This window comes from Scleropages formosus, chromosome 17 (assembly GCF_900964775.1).
Source record: "Scleropages formosus chromosome 17, fSclFor1.1, whole genome shotgun sequence".
NCBI lineage: Eukaryota > Metazoa > Chordata > Actinopteri > Osteoglossiformes > Osteoglossidae > Scleropages > Scleropages formosus.
Genome location: NC_041822.1, coordinates 23,852,544 through 23,875,649, shown reverse-complemented (window position 1 = coordinate 23,875,649; position 23,106 = coordinate 23,852,544). Strand labels below are relative to the sequence as shown.

Sequence of the window (23,106 nt, the reverse complement as noted above, 5' to 3'; positions counted from 1 at the left end):
AGGTACTTACCCTAAAATGCTCCAGTAAAATTACCCAGCTGTATAAATAGGTAAATAACTGTAAAGAAATTAACACTGTAAGTTGCTTTGGAGAAAAGTGTCAAATAAATGAAAGTAGAAGTAACAGTGCAACATGAAAATATAATACTGCACTGTGTTATTTATTTACAATTATTTTTACTATAGTGGGGGGTGTGGTGGTGCAGCAGGTTTCAGTAGGTCCTGCTCTCCAGTAGATCTGGGGTTCGAGTCCCACTTGAGGTGCCTTGCGGCGGACTGGCGTCCAGTCCTGGGTGTGTCCCCTCCCCCTCCAGCCTTGCGCCCTGTGTTGCCGGGTTAGGCTCCGGCTCGCTACGACCCCGCTCGGGACAAACGGTTTCAGACAATGTGTGTGTGTGTGTGTGTGTGTGTGTGTGTGTGTGTGTGGTCTGAAATGTGAAAAAATAAAGCCCTTATATAAAATGTAGCGTTCATGCAGGTTACATGTTATACATATATATCTTAAGGGCTCATATAATAAACTATAAGGGGATTGGAGAGGTACAACAAGGTCGTCAGAACAAAATACCGTCGTAAGTGGAAGGCACCTACATTACTGTGGACCTGTATTATGTGTCTCTTGAGATTTTTACAGAGCATATCCAGATTGAGGGAAATCTGCACTGTTAATATTTTATTGATTGTGATTCAACAGTGAAAGCAACTTTATTGAATTTACTGGATTTATGAACAAATTGAATTATAATTACATGTCTTCATGTTCATAAGGTGAGGACCCTGTGTGATAAATCCTCACCTGTCACATCACCATTGCTGTGCACGGCTCTGGACTTTTCCACAAGATATTTCTGGGAGGACACAAAGGTCTCCTTGTCCACCAGCAGGGTGTCCGAGGCCTCAAAGCGAGGACACAAACAAACAAACGGTGAATTCTGTGATCTTAGCAATGTTCTCTACAAAACACCACCAAACTACCGTCTCGCTTGGGGGCAGCAGGTGGCACAGTGGTTAGCGCTGTTAAAGGACCTGGACACACATTCTCCATCACACCGCAGTAACCTTGCTACTTACTCTGAATCCATACTGTAAAAATGACCCAGCTGTATAAGTCAGTAAATCATTGCAGGTTGCTTAGTGTAAAAACAGTGTAATTTTCCTTGGAAAAGATTGTCAAAAATGAATAAATACATTCGTCCTCGTATGATCAAACTAATGGGGGGAGGAGGGTCTGGTCATGTGAATGCATGATATATATGGTTTTTATTAATCTGACATGATAGTAATCTTGTCGTGTAAACAAAATGATTTATTTAACATTATATGCTTGGAAATCAGTTTAAATATTTAAATTGATTTTTTTAGGTTGCTGTTCGCTGATGATCCAGCCACTAGGGAGAAAAATTAGTAATGATCACGATGCCATGCTGGAAGATGGTACATTTGTTACAAAATCTACATTTATAATAAAATATTTTGTTATTTGGGGAGGGGTGTGGTGGCGCAGTGGGTTGGACCACAGTCCTGCTCTGCGGTGGGTCTGGGGTTCGAGTCCTGCTTGGGGCGTCCCGTCCTGGGTGTGTCCCCCTCCCCCTCCGGCCTTACGCCCTGTGTTACTGGGTAGGCTCCGGTTCCCCGTGACCCCGTATGGGACAAGCGGTTCTGAAAGTGTGTGTGTGTGTATTTTGTTATTTCAAACAAGATTTTTGCACAAAAATCTCTGAAATAAAATGATGCTGAAATAAATAGATTTTTTAAAGAATTTTTGTTTTTTCCCCCATTTTTTTGTTTGAAAAGTCTAGAAAAAAATTATGTTGAAGCAAAGCATCAACAAAATAAATATAAATGTAAATGTACATGAAAAATAATATAGTGACGCTGCACCGTCTCATCATCGTGATATCCTGGGACTTCTGGACTGACTGCAATAATAATGTCCTCAGAGTGAGCAGTCTGAGCGGCAGGTGGATGTCAAAGTGCGGCAATGAACCGCGGTGAACTGCGGTAAGCCTCGCTGCTGTGTCCCTGCCCTCGGCTCTCTGTGTCTGGCGCTCACCTGTGAAGAGCTGCCGCCAGAGGAGCCCAGCTTCATGGCTTTGAGGATGCTGCCGTTGGAGAAGAGAAGTAGAGGTCAGGGAGGACGAGCCCAGCGGATGAGCGCATGTCATCCAAAGAGCATGACCGTGGGCCTCACCTGAGCTCCGTTTTCACCTCCTCATAATCCGCCTGTGAGCGCAGCTTGGCCTCTAGCCTCTGAAGCACACATGACGCAGGAGCCAGATCACACCACCGCCCCCGTTCGCATGCGGTCATGTCAGAGGTCATCAAGCTGAAAGTTCTGTTCTGCTCCGCCTACCTCGATAGCTTCCGCCTTGAAGGCCAGCTGGCGCTCCAGCTCTGCGATGCGATTGGCCGACACCTCCTGGACCTCTTGCAGCGTGAACTGGAGCCTCTGGACATTCTCCAGCAGCCGGAGGATCTCGCGGTCCTTGGCCAACAATGCGCTCTCCAGCTGGGACGGCGGGCTCCCCGACAGCTCCCTCTCCTGGCAGGTCAAAGGAGGGGCAGAGAGAGGGTGCAGGTGCTGAGGACCCCCTGCGAGTGTCTCTTTTACAGGCTCTCCGACCACACAGAACATTCCGGCCCCCCGAAGAGCTATTGATGGAGGCACTAAATGAGGAATCGACCAGAGGTAGAGCGCTCCCATCTAGCCCTGGGTCAGCAGGGTGTGAATCAGAGCTCAAGTGAAAGGTGAGTGGGGTATATGTGTGAGTGAGCGTGTGTGTGTATGTATATTTTTCACCCTTTGGCTCCTATCAACCAAGTGACGGTCCAGGGTGAGGGAACTTACCACATTAGGGTCTTCTGCCGGATGGTTCCGCGACTGGGAAGCGCTGTGGATGGTGTCAAGCTGTTCTCTCAGCCGATCCACCTCCCTCTGCGCTGCCTCTGCCCTCTGAAAGCAGACGTGTACATGTCACACTGGGGGGGGACACCTGCTGTCGTTCCCTTCAAATGGGCTCGAATCGCATCGCCACTCCACTGGAGTACTTATCACAAGGGTTGCAAATTCTGACATCAGCTAGACTGCAGTTTTAATAGTGCTGTGGTGAAACAAACTCCCTCTGTCTCTCAGGGCTGCTGAATCTATCCCACATTTAAGAAGGGTCTCAAACCCATCTCCTTGAGACCAACTTCTCTCCTTATCTCCTGACAGCTCTACAAATGAGACCAACACCATTTGCTATGATTATCTGTATTTGCTGTTTGAATGTCACTTCTATAGGAGCTACTGGAGGGATGTGAACCAGCAACATGGTGGTGTCAGACACACAAGCTGTGTGTCCATAATCCAGTGTCTGTGTCTAAAGCTCTTCGTCTGTTGTTAAGGCACTTCTCTTCACAGTCGGCTGTGTGCCATTTTGGAGAAGAATCAAAGAACACCTTACCACACCTAATGGCTGGTGTGGTAAGTGGGAGAAGCAGGTGCCCGCTGTGGTGGCAGGGGGCTGCATTCAGGAGAGACTGGGGCAGAGAGTTGGCTGTTGGTGTTACTAAACACAACACCACTATGGATCCCACCTATGAACTGGTAGCTGTGATGCTGGGTAGGGTGGGGTGTGATGGGGGGGCACAACTCTGATTGGGTTGGAAAGATTCATGGGAATTTACTGCCTTTGTTGCTCCAGTTAGCAAATCCAGGGGTTGCTCTTCCCTGTGTCATTAGTGCCAATAGCCTTAAGACCCGATAATCCTGGTTTAGAGCCACGCAATGTGAAGGAGAGAGGGCGCGAGGGTGAGTGGCAGATTGGGGGTGTCACTGTACATGGGTTCAAATCTGGCTCGGTCTGTGTGGAGTTTTCATGTTCTTCCAGTGTTTACGTGGGTTTCCTGCAAGCGCTCTGATTTCCTCCCACAGTCCAAAGACATGTGTTTCAGGTGGACTGGTGCCTGATTTGCCCCCTGTGTGTGTGTGAGTATGTGTGTGTTGCACTGCTATAGTGTATAAAAGTGAGAATGACTGTGGTAAGTTTACTGTATCTGTACTGTACACTAAGTCATCTTGGAAGAAGGTGTCAGATAAATACTAGTTAATAATTACTGTAAGTCGCTTTGGATAAAAGCACCTGCTGAATGAGTAAATGTAAATGTAAATATGATCACCAGCCGAGCAAATGAACCCGACCCTATGGAGGGGAGGGGTTACGAACTTCGATCAGTTTAGCTGGGGCAGGTAATGGCGGGCGTCCCATGTCACTCACCTGGCTCGCCTTCTCCAGGTTCCTCACCACCAGGCTGACCTCCTTGGCCCTGGAACACAGAGCATGCAGCATCACTGAGCACTGGAGAACATGGTCGAGCTGGTCCACGGCATCGACCCCCAGAGAATGAGTCCCAGATGGTCCGTGGAGGTCAACGCCGAAGCTCCTCGATTCTGCTTGCCTGAAACCCTGGGCTAAGGTGACCACTTTGACCCCTCGCGAGGTTCGCTGAGGAAATGATCGAGGAGTGGAGCACCAACGTAGATGTTCCCGGAAACACGCAGAGTCGAAAAGTGCGAGCGTTACGTCGCGCTCAAGGAAAACAAACCAAGACACAACCGGAGCTGCAGCATGATTAATACCTACAATATTAATTTCTGCTCACACACATCTGAAAAGCACCGCAAGTCTCACATGAGCGGCGTCGCGCAGAGATTATTCATGAGCTTTGTTTGAAGTGTTGAGGTTTGCATTCAGAATTTTCTCCCGCCCGGGCACATGGGACGTGGCTTTCAAAAGGCACTAAAACGCGGAATTAATGAACGGGACCATCGAAAACGTACACGGCTCGCCTGTTATTCCACACAAAAGATGCGCCGTCCCTATTAGTAAACACGGGTGCAGAGCATAATCAGCTAATTATTCCATGCAACACAAAACAGAAAAAAAGAAACTTCTTATCTCGCCCTGCTTCCAAAACCTGTCCGTTTCCTTCCCTTTATCTCCTTCCTTCTAGAAGATTATTGATCCGATCGGCTCTCGGCGTTTACGCTTTCGCCTCTTCACGCTAGGAACAGTTCCAGCATCCTGCTGTCATCTGGCACTGCCGATTACAAATGAATGAATGAATGAATGAATGAATGAATAAATGACAACTTTATTAAGCTGCCCCAGATCAGGTTATTGCGGGGTTAAAGGGACCCTCAGCAGCCTCCACCCTCAAGGCAGAACTGCCCCCAACTCCTAAGTCACAGTTGCTCTGTAATGTGCTCCCAGCATGCAGTGGGGCAACCACACAATGGCCGGGGCGTCCCCAGGCGCACGCGGGGACACGGAGAGAGGACGGCACCGCGGCCAGCAGGAAGGAAACCAACAGGTGGGCCGTTCAGATTTAATGAACTTGCGCAGTATGGAAAAATGTACTGTATCGATTATCTGCCCCAATCCGCGAGTCAAAGGAGACGAATGGCTGCTATTAGCCGGGGCCGAGAACGGGGGCGGAAGGAGCGGCATGGAAGGGTGGGGAAGGGGGGGCAGTGCTGGGAGAGCTGGAAGTCGCTCCCGAAGAACGTGTGGCACGGCGGAGGTCCTTGCGGGCTCCATAAATCATGAGCATCCTATGGGGGGATAGGACTCCCCCCACCCGCCCATCACTCAAGGTTGAGCCAGGAAGTGGCGAATCAGGTTCAGCCCTCAGGACAGCATCCGTGTGAGAACCAACACTGTACTGGTTCACACAACTTCCTGCTCAAGTGCAGTCAGTTGCGAGTGGAGGACCAGGACTGCATCTGAATAACAAGACCAGAGAAAATAAACGTTCCCCTGTGGGGTGGGGGGGGGTTCCTCGGCTCACAAACACAACTGGGACCACAATCCTGTTCATACTTTGTTTTTCTTGTGACTTGTGGTAAAAGTGACAATCAATAAATATAATAATACAGACATCTCTTCGATTGCTCACATTTGAGGTTCTGTATAAACCTCCGTGAACGGCGCCCTCCAGAATTATTGGCACCTTTGGTGAAGTTGATCAAAAAGGCCATAAAAAACGTTTCAAAAGGCTGAAAAAAAATCAGCTTAATCTTACACTGAAACTGTGTGGGAAATCTAACCTTTTACTGGGGTAAAATTATTCAAAGGCAAAAAAAATTCTCAAAACACACAATTGTTGGCATCTGGAAATTCTCATGAAAAAAAATATAATGAATGTATATTTCCAGTCTTATTGTACCTTTTAAAAACAAACATGAAGCTTCAGGAACTCTTAAGTGGTGATCCATGACTTCCTGTTTCACTCTGGTAAATATGAGGTAACAGACTGCCAAACCCCTCTAGTCGTCCATCCACACGGATGAGACGAGAAAACGCACAAATGACAACAGACAACAGGTATTAAAAAAAATCTGCACACCTGAGAATCCCAATTTCCTATATTAGAGAAATAATTAGAGGAGTGAGGTGATGAACCTGCCTGAAGGAGAACGGAATCCTGTTTTTACAGCCTTTTTCACTCATCTTTACCAAGGGTACCAATTACTGGGCAATGAAGCTGCATAATCACACAAGTACAATAAATACAAAAATACTTGTATTTATTTTTGACTTTGAGCTACATTATTTTCAGTAATTTCAATGTTTTTACTTTAAAGATGACATTCCTGTTACATTTATCACTTTTCTCCGAAGTTACTTACAATGCTAAGCTACTTACAATTATTTACCTATTTACACAGCTAAGTAGTTTTTGCTGGAGCAATTTAGGGTAAGTAGCTCGCTCAAGGGTACTACAGCTGGAGGTGGGAATTGAACCTGTAACCTTTGCGTCCAAAGGCAGCAGCTCTAAGCGCTAACTACTACGCTACCAGCTGCTCGATGACTCTTGACCGATTCGTCCCATAGACACGTGCAACATTCTTCATCTTGTTATTGATCGCTGATAGTCAGGAACACCAGACATGAATTGTAAACACTGTGGACGGGAGTTGAATAAAGGTGGCCCCGCCGCTCACTCTGTCTCAGTGCTCTTTACCGCCATCTGTGGACCTGCTGGGTAAACACAGCCAGCATTTGTTCCAATACAGACTGAAATGTCAGAAACGAGACAAGCTAAGAAAGCGCAATTAAAAATAAATGAATTAACTTGAAAGTGTTTATATCTTTGAAAATGTATATCTCAGCAGTTTGTAACTCGAGGAGCCGGTGTGTTACGGTACTTTTAAAAGTACGTTTCTTTTTGAGCGTCCCGCACTGGGACTAATAATCCTGTGGAAACCGGGAGGCAAAAAAACAAACCTTTCTATGGAAATACACAGTGGATTAAGACCGAGGGGGTGGGGGTGCGTTAATGACACCTCGCCACAGTGGAACCGAACGAAACACTGTTTACTTTCAGACACACACTGACACTTTTCCAGAGGATTTCACATTAATTTCAAGCATGAGCTGGACACCACAATGCACTCGCCGGTCATGTGGAGCTATCATAAAATGCAACAGCAATGATGATTGTCTCTGAGGGGGTGGAGCAACACACTGTGTGTGTTTGTGTGTATGTGTGTGTGTGTGTGTGTGCGTGTGTTAAGATGGATATGATGTGCTAAGATGTGGGTGTTGGATGGCACTAAAGGCCATGTTTGAAGTAAAGGGGGTGTGTGTGCATGTGTCAGCATTTACTGGTTGAATGTGTGTATGACTGAGTTTGTGTGTGTGAGCGGGGAGTGTAAGAGTGTGTGTTGACGGGTAAGGGTGCTTGGTGGTTTCCGACAGAGGATCTTACTTGGACGCCATCTCCTCGTCATATTTACACCGCAGATCCAGCAGCTCCGTCTGGGTGGTCGTGAGCGCTGCAGGGCGGGGGAGGGTTGTGTGTGTTAACAGAACAGTTCCACAATGCGGGAATGTTCCCAAGAGCACGGAACCCGGGTGCCGCGAACCTCCCACCTGCATGCAGCACTTTGATCCTCTCCTCCGCTTCTGCCAGCCTGGCTGCCAGGGCGCCCGCGCTCTCGACAGCATCCCTGAGGGAGCCACACGGCAAACACGCTTCAAAGTCGTGTCAATGTGGCACCAAACACGTCAAACGCGTGTCAGCCGTGTCACACAGATGCAAAACACATCACAAGTGTCAAAGAGGTTGATAGCGGCAGAGTCACAGCTGATTGGTCAGTTTCTCTGCCTTTCCGGGATTTATGCGTGATTGACAGTGGAATCCTCCAAGACGATAGGTCAGTAGCTTTCCAGGTCTCTGCCGTGATTGGCAGCAGCAGACTTCAGTGTGATTGGTCAGTTATTCAGCTTTTCAGACATTTATGCATGACTGACTGCCGCAGAGTGTAAGGCGACTGGTCAGTTACAGAGTGAACCCTGCTCTCACACAAACACACACACACACACACAAAATGTTCTTTTTATTTTTTAAAAGAGTACATACCCCTGTGTTTGGCCCTGTTGGAGCAACCCTGTGCCACTAGGAGAGCTGCCGGTGCGGGTCTCCAAGGCTGGAGCGCCCCCTGCTGACACTCCCTCCTCCGTGTTGTCTGGGTACAGGCGTGGGGCGCATGGTGAGAAAGACACGAAGCGTCTCGTTCTCCGTTTACACGGAGTGCGAGCACGTGACGCACCTGGGCCAGCGGGGGTCTCACCTGGCTTCTCGAGGCCCTCCGAGTGCCTCCTCCACTGGCGGCCCTGCTCCCTGCTCCTGCTGCCCGGGTCCGAGCCCTGGAGCTGCTGGAGGCGCTCCTCCAGGGAGTGTGTGGCCTCGAGGAGGGGGGCAGGGTCTGAGAACACACAGGCACACATACAGGCAGTGTAAATATACAAGTAAGCAGGCCTATACATGGTCATACAGAAACTTCAGGAATTATCTCCTCACAATAAGTGCAATCATCATCCCGCAACGAAAGCACTTATGAAACATCTATGGCTGCAGCAACATTTTTTTTTTTTTGAGGTTTCAAGTAATATTAAAAATGTGAGTTGCCGCACGAGAGCTTCCCGCCACTTTTCCAGCCTCACCGACAGCACGAGGCGGCGCCGCTTCTCCCGCTTCTGGAAAATCAATAACTGGACGCGAAATTGTAAATGAAATGTAAAGAGTGACTGGCGACCCGTCCTCTGTGTGTGTGTGTGTGTGTGTGTCGCCCACCCTGTTTTTGCCTTGCGCTGTGTGAGGCACCGGCTCGCCGCGACCCCGCTCGGGACAGGCGGTTCTTGACGACGGATAGATGTGAAGAGTGTTTCCGTACGAGCCCAACTCTGCATTAAAATACATTTCTTTCAGCACTTGAAAACTTTTCTCTTTTTTAAAAAAAATATTGCCTTTCCCTGCGGTGTGTGTGACCCCGCAGCCCCGACCCCCCCTCACACACACACACACGCGCGCGCGCGCGCGCACACTGACCCGAAGAGCGCGAGCACACCGGCAGATCTGCTCAGAAGCGCGAATAAAAAAAGAAAGTGTGTGTGGGGAAAAAAAAGGGAAAGTCGGGCGTCTCGCGAGCAGAAAGGGAAGAAAGGAGAGGGGGATCGTCGGGCGCGCGGCACCGCGGCTGTTTTGCAATGCATGCGCGCGGTGACGAGCCCATGGGGCCAACTAGGAGGCTGTTTCTTTGCTAACGAGTCTCCTCTGTATCATTTGATCATTTAAATTATTATGCCAGGAAATCTCGGGGGGACGACCGCACACTCGACATCACAGGGCTGTTTTTAATCTTCCCCTTCCTCCGCACCCCCCCCCGCGCCTCGCGCCGCCGCTCCCCCTCCTGGCGGAGACGCTCAGGAGCTCGGAGAAGGAGCGCGCTCCCGTTATGTACCTGCGCGCCGCGCACCAAAGGAGGTGACTTCTGGTACCAAAAGCGCGGCGCGAGACTCTGGGGAGACGCCTGTCAGGGAGGGGGGGGCGGGGGGATGCGGGAGCCCTTGAAAACTCCAATGGCACAAGAAAATTGCTACTTTACTCAAGCAACTTTTCCGCTTTGAAGTCTCGTGCCGCCTCTTTGCGGCTGAGTTGCATTGCGCTCCGCCGAGAAATGACGGGAGCGCGCACCTGTAACGGCGGCGGGGACGGCGTCAGTAAGAGGGCACTGGGCTCTGCGATGTGTCCCCAGTCCGGACCCCTCAGACACACACACACACACACACACACCCACACACACATAAACCCTCTGTTGCATCATCCAGCCATAACGCAATTTTAACGTGACAGCAGCACCGGTGGGCCGCGCGCGAGAGCCGCCGCGTGCCCAGGGCGCGCCGTTGCAGCAGCGAGTGGGTGCGTTGCATCAGTCCCCGGGGAGGCAGCATGTGGCCGTGCGTGACCACCTCGGTCATCAATAAAGCGAGCGGGAGGGTGGGGGAGTAGTATCTTTGGGTGGAGGATCGCTTCTGTTCACCCCCCCCAGCCCCAATTTCAATTTACTGTGCTTACCGGCATGACAAATTTTATACACTTGTATTGCCAGAGCAACACCTGAACAATTTTATGGAGCAGAACATTTGTAAGGAAAATAAGTAAAGAGATAATAAATAAATAAAAGATACATTAAATCAATACAGCAGAGAAGTTAAAAAAAAAAAAAAGCAGCCTAACAAACTCTCTGTCTCTCCACACAAACACAGAACGGGCTTCATCTTCATCTCCTGCCCAGGAACACCTGAAGGGTGGGTGTTGGAGGTCTGCAGGGGGAACATGCCCCGCTCCCCCAACCGCAGACAGGAGAGAGATGAGCACCGTGAGCATTATGGGACCACAAGGGCTAATGAACATATCACCCATTATTTATCTCACTCCTTTCTCCGAGGTGACCGACACCGTGAGGTTTGCACCCAAAGCTATTTACAATGATTATATAGTAATGTAAATTTTACTGGATCAGTTCAGGCTAAATACCTTGATGAAGGGTATCACAGCAGGAGCAGGGATTCAAACCCACGTCCTTCAACGATAAGGTGATGGCTCTAAACACTATGCCACCTGCTGGTCATAGGTGAGAAAACCACTCCGCTTGTCTTGGTTTAACATTCCTTTCGTGGCCTAGTGGTCCAGTAACGGGCAGCACCGTGGAACTACACTGACCACAGCTCCAGTGTAAAACCATAGTATTAAGTTTCCTGGCAGGGACTTCTGTCAAGATCGGATTACATCTCATACCGTGTTCGTAATGTATTGCTTGCATAGGGGCAGCTGGTATCATAGTGGTTAGAGCTGGTGCCGTTGGACCCAAAGGTCACATGTTCCAATCCCACTTCCAAATATAGTACCCTTGAGCAAGGTACTCACACTAAAGTATTCTAGCAAAAATTAGCCAGCTGTATAAATGGGTATATAATTGTAAGTTGTTTTGGAGAAAAGCATCAAGTAAATGTGGTATTTTCACAGTTTGTTTCTTTGATTTATTGGATTGTACTTTCTTACTAACTTTCTTACCCGATGACTTGAAGAACTTATATTTTGTTGTATGAGCCCAGAACTGTCAAACTCCTCATACTGCAACTGTACTTAACCATCAAAGTTTCGTCTTACAGTTACACACTAACGCAGCAGGGTGTTTTACCACAGCAATTAAATTTTAATGAATGTCTCCAGGGTACAACAGCAGGGCCCCTTCCTGGGATGTACAGTGGCAGCACTGGAAATCTTGTGCTGAACCATTTCCAGAGAGTGGTCAGTGGGGTGTGACCCCACACCTAGGTTTCGACCCTGGACCGGATCTCGACCCGCAAACCCACGCAGATTGGGATTCGGAGCTGCGATTCGATGGGATTTGAACCTACATCCTGCGGCTGTGCGGCGCTGAGGCACCGAGCCACGGTGGGCAGGCATACCGGGGCGGTTCGTCTCAGCCTTGTCAGCGATACGCCGTCATTAGCTGGTCCTGGCACAGCGGGGTGCGCCATTACGTCTCCTCGGGCCCTCGGCAATTACGCTCTGACATAATTAACCCAGCAAGCCCATTAGCCGAGCACGGGCTGCAAAAAAAAAAAAAAAAAAAATCCCGCTATAATTATTTGTTGTGCGCATGCTAATGAGCCCAGCTGTGCTCCCATCGTACAACATGAACAAATTAATTTACAAGGCTGTGCTTCGACGTTTCTTTATTTCTTTATTTATTTCGAACCGGATCTGCTCCTTTTTTTGGGTGGGGGCAAAAACAGCTCAAGGCCCGATTTTCGGCTCATGATCGTGATGCACACCCAGGTCTAGAGTTCCGGTCAAAAGAAGACAGTGAATTATAAACATATAAAAACATAAAACGCACAAAAAAAGAGACTGGCCACCAGGTCCAGAGTTTTACCTCTAGGTATATATGGACGTCTACAGTATAATATAATTACATCATTTACAACGTAGAGTTGTTAGCTGTTTGTGAAAATTAATGAATCGTTACTAATGATTTGCACACGAATATCTTAATAATTTTAATAATAATAATTTAATCTAAAAGGCCAAGCAGTTGGTCGTACAGTTAATTCAACACTGAACTACATTAACTGCTACATTTTCATTTATTCATTCATCAGACACTTTTCTCCAAAGTTGTGCACAACCGAGAGTAAACAAGAGTGCATCAACAACAGACAAAGAGCTTTAGACACAGACACTGATTTATGGACACAGCTTGTGTGTCTGACACCACCATGTTGCTGGTTCACATCCCTCCAGCAGCTCCTAGAAAAGTGACATTCAAATATCAAATACAAAGATAATTATACCAGATGGTGTTCGACTTATTTATGGAGCTGTCAGGAGATCAGGAGTGAGAAGTAGATATCAAAGACATGGGTTTGAGACCCTTCTTGAATGTGGGAGGAGAGATTCAGCAGCTCTGAGGGACGCAGGGAGCTCATTCTGGCACATCATGACCAAAACCAGGGCATCAGAGAAATTCCTGCTTCCCCCAGCTCATCACTTGACATCCAGCAGGACAATAACATTCTTTCTACCCCGCCCCCGGTAGGGGTATCCTGAGAGGGACGCAGAGACTGACTGACTGTCCACTTGTACATACTCTGAGAGGACTATGTTTAACACCACACCTCTGAGTCTCTTCCATAAACTTGTTTCTGTTTCACTCAAGGACATAGACAAGGACACACTACTCAACCTTCAATGACACGGTAAAGAAAACAATACTTGGAGATGACATAAGATAAGAGATCAAAGTAAAAATATACATTTGTAAAAATTGTATGAATGAGTATAAATTTGTTAATTTTTCATTCAGAATTTATTAAAACAGAAATAATGCTCAATATTTACATTGAAAAGAAAAAATTCTATTATTATTATTATTATCATTTTGTCTAAAGCAAATTGCAATATGGGGTTTTATGTGAATCTAATGTATGGGTCATTGCCCAATCAAAACCCTTGTACAACTGTTTTGTCCAATCACAGCACTTCTCAAGACCGCTACCCAATCACAGCCTTTGAACAGTTTCTTTTTTTATACGTTTACATTTATTTCACACCTTTCTCCAAAATGACAGTTATGTTTGGCATATTATTCGAAGTGGCTGAACACTGTAAGTCACTTTGGAGAAAAGTGTGAGATGAATTAATAAATGTAAGATACTTTGTTTAGAATGATTGACATTTATACAGAGGGGTAGTTTTTACTGTACCAGTTCGGGGTAAGGACCTTAATCGAGGGTGCTACAGTAAGGGGTGGGATGTGACCCGAGGACTTCCGACTACAAGGCAGGAGCTCTAACCGCTACTCCACCTGCTTAAATATCTTTGTTTCAGCTGAGGAAACTCGGTGGCTTTTACACCACATTAATGCAAAATGAAGTGCGCTCATTCCTGGCTCGTGCGACAATTTAAGATTTGGCCGAGAGGACAAGGCATGCGAACGGTGTAATTAAAGATTTAAGCACCAGCTGCTCTGGAGCGGCGCAGATCTGGCAGTCTGAATCCTACATATTTGGTCAAACACAGAACCACAAACACATGTTGATATTCTGGTACGGCGGCACATGCAAACACACGAAGATACGAACAAACACCAACGTACAGCAGGAGCTCAGTGAAGCCCGTACCCCCCACACACACACACTCACACACACTCACACACGTGCGCATGGTCTCTCTGGGATCTCTCCCTCCGCAGGGGCACATGGGAGTGGTCCAGCTCTTTTATGAACATAATGCATTATTAAACACCTCAAAGCTCTCCTGGGCCTTTGTTTATTACTGCTCTTATTAATCACTCGAGCTCATTCCTGCCCCGGCACGGCGAGCTTTCATTTCCCATCAATCTCAGCGCTGGAAGCGCCCGTTTTCCACCGCGATCCTCTTCCCCCGACACTCCGACTCGAAGCCGCCTTCTGCTGTCTTGGTGCGCGACACCCTGTACATCCCCCTAACTCCGTTCTCATAAATCACTGCAAACGTGTTCCTTACGATTCCACTACGATTCCACCCGACTCCTTTCCCGTCCTTCACTCTCAAGACTAAAACAGAAAACTGGTTCAGTTTGCAGGATGAACCATGTTCTCCCATGTTCTACCGCACACCGCAATCCCTGTCCTTCCTTTCACACACCAGCGTGGCGCCCACGCGGAGATCGGAGGCGGAAATTCGCGGCATCGGGCCGACACTCTGTAGGATCGGGCCAATTTTTGAAAGGATTTGCTGTAATCCTCTCTGATACTTCAAGTCGTCCCTCGGATAGGATAGAACTGACCTCGAATGTGGTGAGACGCGTCTCAGTTTCACGCGAAGATCATCTTCCAAAGACAGAACGGTCGAGGTCAGCTGGGAAAATGTGGCCACGCCAGTCTGGCTCGAGCCCGCACTGACACCGGCCACCACTAGTGAGCGCTGTTGCACTGACTTCCTGGCAGCTGGGGCTGGGAGGCTTTCGCGGGGTGCGCAGCGACACATTCAAACAGCGAGAGCCTGTTCAGCGCCACGCTTCATTAAAGCAGGAGCTCCGTTCTCCTGGAAAGACCTGCTGCAGCTCCAGTTGTCCCACAGGAGCAAGGGATGATGGGAAGTGGAGAAGTTCTGTGAGAGGAGGTCTAGGGGGAGGTTGCCGGGGGAGGTGTCTTGGAGCTACGCCTCAGGCAACAGCGGGGTTGGAGTTCCAGGTGAAGGCACAGCAAGCATCGGCGCGTCCCGGATCTGATCCCGAACCGCAGGCCTACCGGAGCAGGATGTGTTCGCGAGGAGGTCTTACTGAGCAAAACTGTGCTTTGACATGGCCGCTTATTTAAAGGGCAACAGGGAGATATTGCGGATCCAGAAGGTTCTCTGATGAGAGCAGAGGAAGCCCAACGCTCATGGTAGCCCACTGAGAAATAATGGAAGAAAGTGATGGACACAGAACTTTGTGACTGACAGGAGTACCTCAAGTTCCAAGGTCTACCATGTGAACCTCAGGTGCCAAGAACCAACATGTGAAACTCACATTTCAAGAACCAACATGAGAAATTCTGGTTCCAAGAACCAACGTGAGAAGCTGAGGTTCCAAGAACCAACATGAGAAGGTCACGATCCAAAAACCAACATGGGAAGCTCACATTTGAAATGTTGGTTCTTGAAGAACCAACATGAGAAGGTCACAATCCAAAAACCAACACGGGAAGCTCACATTTCAAGAACCAACATGAGAAGCTGAGGTTCCAAGAACCAACATGAGAAGGTCACAATCCAAAAACCAACATGGGAAGCTCACATTTGAAATGTTGGTTCTTGAAGAACCAACATGAGAAGGTCACAATCCAAAAACCAACACGGGAAGCTCACATTTTAAGAACCAACATGAGAAGGTCTCGATCCAAGGCCCAACACGTGAAGCTCACGTTTCAAGGCCCAGTGTGAGAACCTGAGATACAACAGCCCAACGTGAGAAGCTCCAGCACCATTGTCCATTCCGAGGAGGCCAAGTATGGCGGTGCAGTGTGACAAACTCGTCCAAGACCCCGAGAGAGGCTATAACAGTGCCCTGTAGGGGGCGCGATACCACACAAAGCCTCGACTCTGACATTCATCCACCTCAGGAGGTGCACAAAGTCAGTTATCCCCCCCCACCGCCCCAACGGCAACCTCTTCTCCCTTTTGATCACCCAGAGTCCCTCCCATACCCACGAACCCGTGAGCCTCGGGTTCGAACGGCACCTCGGCTAATGCTAATAACCCCCCCACCCCTACGTCGCTGCCTTTCCTCTTTATCGTCTCCCGCACATCTGTTCCCAAAACATGGATGAGAGGGAGAAAAACGATTTACAGTAGTACCGGGTAATTACGCCGAGTCGGACGGCTTAAAATAACTGCTGAGCCGACGGTAACGGGAACGAAACAAAAACAGAGCGGCGAGGGGGAGCGCCGGCGGGGGGTTGGGGGGGCGCACCGTTTTCTGTTGACATCAGCCGAAGGAGCGGGAAGCGGCGGCGGCGGCGGCAGCGGGGAGGGAGGCGGATTTAAGCCGACGTGTCAGCAGTTCTGGCCCTTCTTCCCAAAACGGCGCCCCCTCCCGCCATTGGTCGCGGGTGAGAATGAAACGGGCGCCGGGGCTGGGGGGGGGGGCATGGTGCCAGGGGTCACAAAGGCACACAAAGGGTCACTTACAGTAGGAGCCGCTTAACTGCGCTTTTTAGCTGACAGATGGTTCCTTCACTTTCCCACATTCACCACATTTGTTCAGCAACGGGAAATAACATGTAAAAAAATTCCCGGGAATTAAACATCGGCGCAACGTGACATTAAGGACAAACATCTGTTCACGCCGAGCGCCTCCATGGGGGGTGCAGCTGGGCAGAACAAGGCAGCGTCGAGCGACTGACACACACACACTCCTCAGCCCTTAGGTTGGATACACATTTTACCATGTTTTTCCTCCTGTCTCAAACTGGCTGGCCACTCAGACGTTTAACCGGGTTTCTCGTTCTCATTTTAAACCTGCCATCGGTCGGTCCCCGTAGAAGTGCATTCAAACATCCTGGGTTCGAATCCCCCCTCCTGCTCTAGTACTGTTCATCATGAAACAGTAAAACTTACCCTGTATAAAGGTGCTTCAGTGTAAGTAGCTCAATGTACTAACCTCACACTGTAAGTTGCCTTGGAGGAAGTTCTCAAATAAAACGTGGTTAAGAATAACTGGCAATGAAGATCACAGCGAGGCCAGGAGAGAAGTGATTCTCAAAGAGATGGTTTGAGATCCTTCTGGAATGTTGAAAGGGATACAGCAGCTCTGAGGGGCAGAGGGAGCTCATTCTACCACATCAAGGACAAAACAACCGTCAGTTGCTCAAGTGGAGAAGCACAGCGCTCTTGCTGAACTGTAGCGAGTGATCGGATCCTGTAGGTGTCCGGGATTCAGGTCCTTCGACCGTCTCGTATACATGGGCAGCTACGTTTAGCCGATTAAGAGAGACGAGGAGAGGAGACTCACAGAACTCTTGATTGAAATGTGAAACATAATTGACCGCTGACCTCTGACCCCTGACCCCCACGGCCACCCGATGCCAACAGTTCAGCTGTGTGGAGTGCCGCTCGACTGCGTTCGTAGCGAGAGGCTGTAGGAACCTCCGGACGGCGGTCGGATGGAGCGTTTCCAAACGAGAGCGGGGGTGGGGCGGGGCTGCGGGGGAGCTCTCACAATGAATAGTAATGACAGCATTAAGATTAACGAGCCTGGCGTGTAAAGAATAATTGCGTCTGTCACCGGATTAAAAATACATGAAGGAGCCAGCTAAAGCTCCCCACCACGGTGTGCCCACGGGGGGGAGCTGGGGGGGGGGGGGGTGATCGCGGCCTGTTTACTGTCCCCCAGTACAGCGCTGACGGTGGTCTCACACTGGCTCTAGGGACCAATACATGTTCTCTACGTGTCCCCTTGGGTTTCCTTCAGGTGCTCTGGTTTCCACCCACAGTCCAAAGACATGTCTGAGGTGATCTGGTGATCTAAATTTCTCAACGTGTGTGTGTGTGTGTGTGTGTGTGTGTCTGTGTGTGATTGACCTGTGCTGGAGAAGTGTCCAGAACAGGATGTACTCTGTTTTTTGACACCCTGTGCTTCCAGGATGGACTCTGGACCACCATGTCCCTCCACTGGACACGTGCTTATTGACTGGATGGATGTGTTTTAGGTCAAAGACTGGAACACCATTGATTTCAGTTTTACGTTTACATTTATTCATCTATCTGACGCTTTCCTCCAGTTCCACTTACACTGATTTACCGATCAATACAACAGGGTAATTTTTACCATATCCACCCAGGGTGTACATTAAATTTTAACCCAGAGCATCCAGACTGCAAGACTACATCTTTAACCACTCCACCATCTGCTGGCCGAGTCTTAAACAGTTACAGTTCAAAATAACTGCTAAAACACCCTCAGTGAGACGCACTGTAGCTGAGGAGCAGTGCATTGTGGGAGAAATCGTTCAATGCTGCGCAGGATGAACTAAAACAAACTGGGAAGTAACAGGATAGTATCAGGGTGGCAGCAGGTGGCGTAGCGGTTAGTGCTGCTGCCTTCCCATTGGAAGCACCAGGTTTGAATCCCTCATCAAGCTGCTTACCCTGAATTACTCCAGTGGAAATTACCCAGCTGTATGAATGAGTAAATCAGTGTAAGTTACTTTCGAAAGAAGTGCCGGTGAAATGAATGACTTTGAAATCCTAACTCTGGCTTCCTGTGTCTGGGTTCCCGTCCCCCCAGTCAGTGTCGTCTCTGTATGCTAATATGGTAATATGGTAATAGCGACCCACCTAAGTTATCCTGGGGGGGTGGGGGGGGGGGAGCAATGCAATTAGCTTTCTTCTGTGAAAAGGTGGCTGAAATTACACCTCTGGTTAGTGCAATTAGGGTGGGTGTGCCAACCCCCAGATAATTACGTGTGTGTGTGTGTGTGTGTGTGTGTGTGTGGGGGGGGGGTGTTTGACAGCACCCCCACGCCCAGTTAATTTTGCAGTGTTATCCCACCTCCAACAAAACACCATCAGTTTAAGCCCGACGAATGACAGCACGTTGGTCCAGTATTCCAGGGTTGAATCACTGGGGTACCATGGTAGGATGTGATTCTGTGACCGGAAGGGTGTGAGGCCTAATCCCCCTGCTGTTGGACCCTCCAAGTTTCTATTTAACCACCTATTTGATTCATCAGAGCATCCAGCTGCACAAATGGTTAAAGTAAAGCTGTAAGATACCAAGTCTGGAAGAAGAAAAGAGCAGGGGAGACTAGGTTCGATCAGTTGAACATTAAGCCCCGCCCCCCAGCACCTGGAACCCTGGTGGCGCTCTCACCTGGGGCTTCGATCAGCTGTTTGTAGACTCCGAGGAAGGCTGACTCGGCCTCTTTGCTGCGCTTGTTAAGGGCTACCACCTGGAAGAGAGGGGAGAGGAGCTGTCAGGGGGCAATGGAGACAACACACACTCACACAGAGACACAGAGCCCTCGCAGGCAATTCAAACACCTGCTCACACTGACACACACACTCGGTGAATCTCGGACAAATAGCAGCAGTACTACAGCATATTAATACAGATGTAGGCCCAACGCTTCAGTCCAGTCCAGCTGCTGGGTCGGCGGGGGCCACTTGGCGCCTGAGGGGTGGGGGCCACACAGGTGTTCAACACGACCGCCTTTGCTGCTCTGCCGCCCTGTGCTCAGCGGGTGCCAGAAACCAACACACAATTCATTAAGAGAACAAAACAAAGCTAATTAGGAGCCACCTGGTCCTGTCGACGTGGCACCTGCCGTCCTCGGTTGCAAACGGATGGACGTACCGGTGCGGGGGGCCCCGGGGACCACCGTCACCCCTCCCGCAAGGCGTGGTGCCAAAGGCGTATCTGAGTCTCATGCTGGACCCTCCTCTCCATCAGCCAGCAAGTGGAGCATTTACCCTCAAACACTGAACCATCGACCGCTTGTACGGTGAGGGGACGTGGTGGTCCGGAGCCTATCCTGGTAGCGCAGGGCGGGAGGCAGGGATGGGGCAGCAGACAGGCTGCTTTCCGAGCGTAACCAGGAAGGCCTTCCCCTCCATCCCACCGCATTGTCACCGCAAATCCCGTCGAGGTGGTTAAGGAACAGCGACATCACCAAGAAACCGAACGAACATTTAAGGCACGAGGCGATCTGAAGGAATTCTGGAACGTCTGGCACACCCTTCCGGAAGTGGCTGGAGAGACCGTGTCTGTGTTGCCCGGACCAAGCGACCACACGTTCCCACAAAGGAAGGAGAAGAAGGTCCCCGGAAAACAGCCGGCGGACGGAAACAGAGGAGCAGCTTCTTCTCTCGCGCCTCGGCCACGTGCAGACATCAGCAAAAACGGTGCGCGCGCATACACACGCGCACACACTCGACTAATAGGAGGGAAAGGCAGCGCACTCGACTTACTGAAAAAAGGGCCCCGGTGTCCCTGGAGGACCCTAATGACAGGATCGGGTTCGGAGGAACGCCATAAAGAAGAGGCAAATCCCCGGGTCGCGGCGGCACTTAGCCGCTCCGTGCGCTTAATGCAAAGTGGGAGCCGCGCCGCAGACGCGATCGATACGGCCGCCGCGGGGCTCTCGCCCTTCCGGAACCTGCCGGCACGCACCGCCCGCTCCGTCTCGGCTCCCCTCGGCCCATCGCTCGCTCTGCCCCGCGGCTGGACTTTGGAGCGCCTGGCACCGGCCGAGAGGGTCGGCGTGTCCTGGGCCGGCGGCCCAGTTACACACATATCTATCCGCAGCCGGGCCGTCAATTTGATTCCCCTGTCATTGACTCTGTGATCAATCGCGTGCGTGCGCGTGCGTGCGTGGGGCCGGCTCCTGCTCTCTGGCGGGTCTGGGGTTCGAGTCCCGCTCGGGGTGCCCTGCGATGGACTGGCGTCCCGTCCTGGCTGTGTCCCCTCCCCCTCTAGCCCTACGCCCTGTGTTGTCGGGTTAGGCTCCGGTTCACCGCGACCCCACTTGGGACAAGCAGTTTCAGACAGCGTGTGTGCTTTTCCATATTTACTGCTGTGTGCGGTACGCACATTTGTCGGAGTTCCAGCTCTTTTCCGTACGGCGTCACCCAGCGCAACCGCCTCTCATCTTTATTAAAGGCACAGCTGCTCTCTCGTCAAACTGCGGCATTTTTCAGTGACAATAACATTAGCTTTGTGAATAAAACAAATCTGAGCTCAGTTCCCGAACAGGGAACAACGGCTTTGCCGTCGATGCTGCTGCTGATGGAGAACACACAGACGCACACACACCGGCACACACGGAAGAGCGCGCTTCGCCGGGACTGACGATAGGCGCGCTCTCGAACCGTGGTGAACACAAGGTTTTTTAATGTAAAAATAAATTATGGGTATAAAATTGTTTACTACTACTACTGTTATTACTATTATTGATGCATCAACTGGGCGGCACAGCGAGTAGTGCTGCTGTCTCACAGCGCCTGGGTGGTATGAGAGGACATGGGTTCGATTCCCGCTCAGCCGGTGTGGAGTTTGCAGGTTCTCCCCGTGTCTGCATGGGTTTCCTCCGGGTGCTCTGGTTTCCTCCCACAGTCCAAAGACATGCTGTTCAGGTTCACCCAGAGAGCGTGTGTGTGTGTGTGTTCCACTGATGTATAGATGAGTGACCCAGTGTTAGTGTATCCAGCAGTGTAAGCCACTACATAGAGTTCACTGGAAACCGAAACATCTGTTCAATAAATAAATGTAAACTGAATATCAGACAATCTGTGTGATGGTACCTTGGTCAATATTCTAGAAGATGAACATACTGTATATTGCATGTGTTTCCATTTTAAAAACACGCAGCTCTGATTTTAATAAAGTAAAAGGAAATTTCTTAACACGGTCCTCCTGAGCATTTTGCAGGTAATGACTCTCTTTCTAAACTCATCAGCAGAAGGTTGTGAGTTCATGCACCCGGGAGGGAACTCTTGCTGTAGCCGGGATGAAGGAACTCCACTCGCTTCCTGTTTTTTTCATATGCAAATATCACAAAGTTTAAGTTCCCGGGAGGAGTTTTTCGCATCTCGGTGAGTCGGTGGCACCGTCGTCTTACTGTACGCGTGAGCCTGCGGACGGACGATCCGTCCTCCTTCCCGCCGTCTTCCGCAGATCCCCCGCGGGAGCCGGACGCAACAGGCTCCTTCCCGAGACTGACAGCATCCCCCCCTTCCCGGTCCTCCATCATCCCTCTCTCTAACAAGCGAACACAGAGATTACCTCCACAATCACACCATTAACCTGTCTGCAGTGAGGAGGGAAGGCATCAATCACCCGGCTGATGCCGTCGCACCGAGCGCTTGGTATGCATATCCTCCCCCCACCCCCCCCAGTGCACACCGCCATCAAAGAGCCCATGGATGTCATGCATAATGTGCGCCATCCGGGGATTGGGCTTTATCTTCTCCCCAAGCCGCCCCCCACCCACTTCACAGAGACCGACCGAAAAACCTGTGATTGCTGGAACACCTAGGAAGATTACGGAACGGCTCTGTCTCGTTCACGCGCGAGCGACAGGTGAGGGTGACAATGTGCCGGCGGAGTCGGCTGAGGCGGGGGAACCGCTCGATCCGCGTCCCCTTCTGCCAGGGGTGCCAGTCAACGGCTCAAACCTCTAAGCTCCAAGTCCTTTTGGATCTGGATGTTGCATTAACCTGGCTAATACCCCCTTCGTTTCAAGTTCCAACCCCACGGCTTATTTTAAAAACCACTTGCCGTGCCCCGCAGGATGCGACGGCATTAGCCCTTTTAATGTGACACGGAAACCTGTGTAATATCACCTTTTGGAATGCCCATCAAAACGACACGGCTTTTCAGACGTCCAGATTTGAACTTGTAAAATGAGGCTGAATTGAAGCGGTGATGCGCGCAGCTGAGCGAAGCCCGTGTGGGCGGTTTTCCGCTACACTTAAATCTTAAATCTTCAATCTGAGACGCAGGCATCCCGGAGTCTCGAGAGCACCGGGGGTGGGGGGGGGGGGTTGACGTAATCCAGAGCAGTATGGGGCAGTAGTAATCCTTGTTGTCTTTTCCCTCCGATTTTACAGCAGGTGTCTTTATGCCACAGTAAATAAATTTCATCATTCTCTTAAGAAGGATTCTCGCATTAAGCTGTGATCTTCACTGCCTGCTGTATTTTTGGCTCTGGCTGCCTGACACACGGTACTCAAATCGAAAGTTAG

The 23,106-nt window shown here is 49.9% G+C and overlaps 1 protein-coding gene across 1 annotated transcript in view; it reads right to left on the bottom strand.

The window, feature by feature from the left end:
- The window catches only part of cux2b (cut-like homeobox 2b), a 35,173-nt gene extending 12,866 nt beyond the window's left edge, over window positions 1-22,307 (bottom strand). Inside the window, exons 1-14 of the mRNA XM_029259727.1 lie at window positions 22,265-22,307; window positions 21,986-22,120; window positions 20,332-20,429; window positions 19,235-19,313; window positions 8,621-8,755; window positions 8,410-8,515; window positions 7,920-7,996; window positions 7,756-7,822; window positions 4,260-4,308; window positions 2,849-2,953; window positions 2,354-2,542; window positions 2,192-2,250; window positions 2,054-2,102; window positions 797-896 (exon numbers count right to left, since the gene is read on the bottom strand). Coding sequence (XP_029115560.1) covers window positions 797-896; window positions 2,054-2,102; window positions 2,192-2,250; window positions 2,354-2,542; window positions 2,849-2,953; window positions 4,260-4,308; window positions 7,756-7,822; window positions 7,920-7,996; window positions 8,410-8,515; window positions 8,621-8,755; window positions 19,235-19,313; window positions 20,332-20,429; window positions 21,986-22,120; window positions 22,265-22,307 — 1,291 coding nt within the window. The remainder of the gene's footprint in view (window positions 1-796; window positions 897-2,053; window positions 2,103-2,191; window positions 2,251-2,353; window positions 2,543-2,848; window positions 2,954-4,259; window positions 4,309-7,755; window positions 7,823-7,919; window positions 7,997-8,409; window positions 8,516-8,620; window positions 8,756-19,234; window positions 19,314-20,331; window positions 20,430-21,985; window positions 22,121-22,264) is intronic.
- Between the last annotated feature and the right edge of the window lie 799 nt (window positions 22,308-23,106).